We start from the raw sequence: 3,855 nt of genomic DNA, 5'->3' as shown, positions 1-3,855 counted from the left end.
CATCTGTTGTTATTTGTTGTTCAGTGCAGGAAAGCAACATGTTATGTTTTTCCAAGGAGAAACTACAGGTCTTTATTCAAACCTTTATTAGGTACTTGGTGTGGTGCTGTAGGATAAGCACTGGACCCCACGGTCAGTTTGAACCACACAGTCAGCGGTTCAAACGCACTAGCTGCTCCTTGAGAACCCTATAAAGAGTCGCTATGAGTTGGAATCAACACTTAACACCAACAACGTGTATCAGAGGAGTCTTTTTAATATAAATGGTTAATGCACTCGGCTGTTAACCCAAAGGTTGGAAGTTTGAATCGACCCAGAGAAACCTCAGCAAAAAGGTCTAGTGATCTACCTCCAAAAATTTAGCCATTAAAAACCTTTGGAGCACAGTTTTACCCTGATATTCATGGGGTTCCCATGAGTCAGAGTCAATTTGATGGCAACTCGTACTGATTCAGGCCCTGATTCAGCTGACCTTGGAATTTTGAGGTAAAGTTTATTACTGGTGTGGTGCTATGGGTTAACGTGCTGGATTGCAAAGTTGTTTGAACCACAAGGTTGGTGGTTCAAGCTCACCAGCTGCTCCTCAGAAACTCTATACAGGATCACTATGGGTCTGGACCAACTCGACAGCACTTAAATCTGCTCTGTATGTTGAACCGCTAACTAATATAATGGCAATAGCTTTTAGTTGTATAAATACATTTACTAGTGGGCGTCCAAGAGTTCATGGAAATTTTCCATTACCTTTCCATTCTGCTATTCCAGGAACTTTTTGATGACGCCTGGTCTGTTATAATCAGCTTTCTTAAACATATAAATAATATAAAACTCAAGAATTCTCTTTCAGAATAAAATATGGGAGTGCAGTTAACTTCTTAAAAACTCACAGTTGTGTTTAAATCATTGTATAATTTATTTTAAATAATCATATGGATTATTGAAAGAAAAAGCACCAAATTTAAAATTATGTAGCACTGTCTGTAGGATATGCAATCGACTGCAATGTTTGTTTGAACCTCAAGGTCTGTGGTTCAAACTCACCAGCCGCTCTGAGAAACTCTATACAGGGTTGCTATGAGTCACAACAGACTCGAAGGCACTTAACAACAACATAGCTACATAAAGGTTAAAAAATAAAAAATAAAAAGACATTGTTTCATTATTCCAAGTCATTTAATACTTTCCAAGTCTATTCAAACCAGTTTAGCTGACAAAACCCAAATCATCAGGGAAAAAAAAAAAGCATTATGAGCGTATGTGCATGTGGGGTGGGTGGGTCGGGGGAGTCTGAAGGACTCAGAATGCTCCTTTTTTGTATTAGAACTATATTTAAGTGTATTGTAAGAGTTCTGAGGCGCTCCTTTCTTTTCTGTTCTTTTAGAATATCAAGGGAAATGAGAAATGGCACAGCAATCAGAGAGTTCATTCTGCTAGGCTTCCCTGGTATCCAAGGACTACAAATCCCTCTCTTCATAGTGATCTTTCTCATCTACATATTAACCATTGCAGGCAATGGGCTTGTTATTGTCATAGTCTGGGCTGAGCCCAGGCTCCAAATTCCAATGTATTTCTTCCTTTGCAACTTGTCCTTCCTTGAGATCTGGTACACCACCACAGTCATTCCCAAACTGCTTGAAACCTTTGTGGTGGCAAGAACAGTTATTTGCATTCCATGCTGCTTACTGCAGGCCTTCTTCCATTTCTTCCTGGGCACCACCGAGTTCCTCATTCTCACCGTCATGTCTTTTGACCGTTACATGGCCATATGCAAACCCCTTCATTACTCCACCATCATGACCGGCAATCTTTGCCTGCAGCTGGCACTCAGCTCTTGGGTGATAGGCTTCACCATTGTCTTTGGTCAGATGTTGCTGCTTATCCAACTGCCATTCTGTGGCAACAACATCATCAATCATTTTTACTGTGATGTTGGCCCCATTTTAAAAGCAGCATGCACTGATACCACCCTTTTGGAGCTCCTGGGTCTCCTAGCAACCATCTTAGTGATCCCAGGGTCTCTCTTATTTACAATAATGTCTTATGTCTACATCCTCTCCACCATCCTAAGGATTCCTTCAGCCACTGGCCGCCAAAAGGCTTTCTCTACCTGTGCTTCTCACCTGACTGTTGTCTCCCTGCTCTATGGAGCTGTTTTGTTCATGTACCTAAGACCCACAACACACTCCTCCTTTAAGGTTAATAAGGTAGTATCCGTGTTAAATACTATCCTCACCCCACTTCTGAATCCCTTTATTTATACCATTCGAAACAAGGAGATGAAAGGAGCCTTAAGGAAGGTAATGACTTGTCCAAAGGCTCGTCATCAAGAATAAGACATGTAACATAGCTCATAGTTTTTTTGTTTTGTTTTTTTGTTATATCTAGCTTTATTTTATAGGCCAAGCTTTCACATTTCACACACAAAAAATCCCTTACTATATTTTTTAAAGCTTTTCTTGTGAATTGAGTGATCAGTTTGTTGTTGTTGTTGTTTTAATGTTTTATTGTGAATTGTGTGATAGTCTACATGGGAGAACATCAGCTTTGCATTCATTCCATCATCCATCATTTCGTTGGCATAGTTATCATCCTGTCCATGCATCCTCACCCAACCAAGGGGTGTACCCTGTAAACCTGCACCCCCCCACCTCCACAGTCCTCAGCCCCTTTCCATCCATAACTCATAGTTTTAACTGAGGTGTTTGAGGAGTAGTATAAGTCTACCAGAGAACCAGTTCTGCAAGCTAGAAATACCAGAGTTACAGAAGCCTATCTAAATCCTATAGTGATGTTTCTAATACCTAAGCATCAAGAGTGATGAGCATTCAGGAAGCCGTGAATGAGATCCAATGTCCTTCACCAATATGAAACACCAAGGTTCAAAGATACCAAGGAGCATGCTATTTGCAGCGCCTAGCGGTCGCTGCAGTGCTGTTTTGAGGACAGAACTTGAGACTTCACATTGCACCCTACTGTCTTTTGGATTTCTAGATTCCAAATGACTCTCCAAAATACTTATAGTTCACTTTTCTCCAATAAAATAAATAAGGAGATGTATACACAAGGCCCATCCAAACAATATTATTAACAACCACCTACTCAGATTCCTGATTATTATTTTTCGACTATCAAACTTGAATGACAAGGTTGAGCTCAGCGATAGATCTGAGTCAAATCCTACCTTAACATTCAGTTCTTCAGTGACTTTGTTCCTAAAAATGTACATTCTTAACTAAAACAATATTTTTATTATGTGTTCGACATGATATTTGTTATTAAACCTGTGTTTATTAATCCAACCTAGGAAAGGTTAAGCAGTTTCTTTCACTACAGAACTTCTTGAGAACCTTGAAGTTGAAGAAAAAATTTCCCAAATTCCATGCTTATCTGTAAGGTTTTGTTTGGTGTAACAGTAGTCTGGTGGTGGTATGCTGCATTTCAGTTCCTACTAATGGTGACCCTGTATACGATTTCCAAGGCTGTAACTCTTTACAAGAGTGGAAAGACTTTTCCCCTGTGGAGCGGGTGGTAGATTTGAACTGCTGATCTTGTGAGTTAGCAGCCCAAGGCATAATCCACTATGCTGCCAGGGCTCCTTAACAGTACTTGCTGTTATAAAGAAATTGTTGTTATTAAGTGCTCATAATGATCCTATGTAGGGTTATGGCTGGTGGGTTTGACCTGCTGACCTTACAGTTCAAACTGGCCTTGGGGTCCAGTGCATTATCCTGCAGCACCACACCAGGACTCCTTTAAAGAAATTGCATGTGATTAAATCAGTTCGCTTTAATTAAAGTAGATTACCAGTCCATAAGGAGGTCTAGTAGCGTAGTGGTTACGAATCGGGCTGCAAAC

General features: G+C 40.2%; 1 protein-coding gene across 1 annotated transcript; it reads left to right on the top strand.

Moving 5' to 3' along the window:
• Window positions 1-1,385: 1,385 nt before the first annotated feature.
• Window positions 1,386-2,333, top strand: LOC102823389 (olfactory receptor 6X1-like). The gene has a single exon (XM_006833935.1). It carries the CDS (start codon window positions 1,395-1,397, stop codon window positions 2,331-2,333), a length of 939 nt encoding a protein of 312 aa, XP_006833998.1. The 5' UTR covers window positions 1,386-1,394.
• Window positions 2,334-3,855: the final 1,522 nt, after the last annotated feature.

The sequence above is a fragment of the Chrysochloris asiatica genome, unplaced genomic scaffold (assembly GCF_000296735.1).
Source record: "Chrysochloris asiatica unplaced genomic scaffold, ChrAsi1.0 scaffold00008, whole genome shotgun sequence".
Classification (NCBI taxonomy): Eukaryota; Metazoa; Chordata; class Mammalia; order Afrosoricida; family Chrysochloridae; genus Chrysochloris; species Chrysochloris asiatica.
The sequence above is the reverse complement of the archived record's forward strand: the minus strand, read 5'-3'. Positions and strand labels throughout refer to the sequence as shown.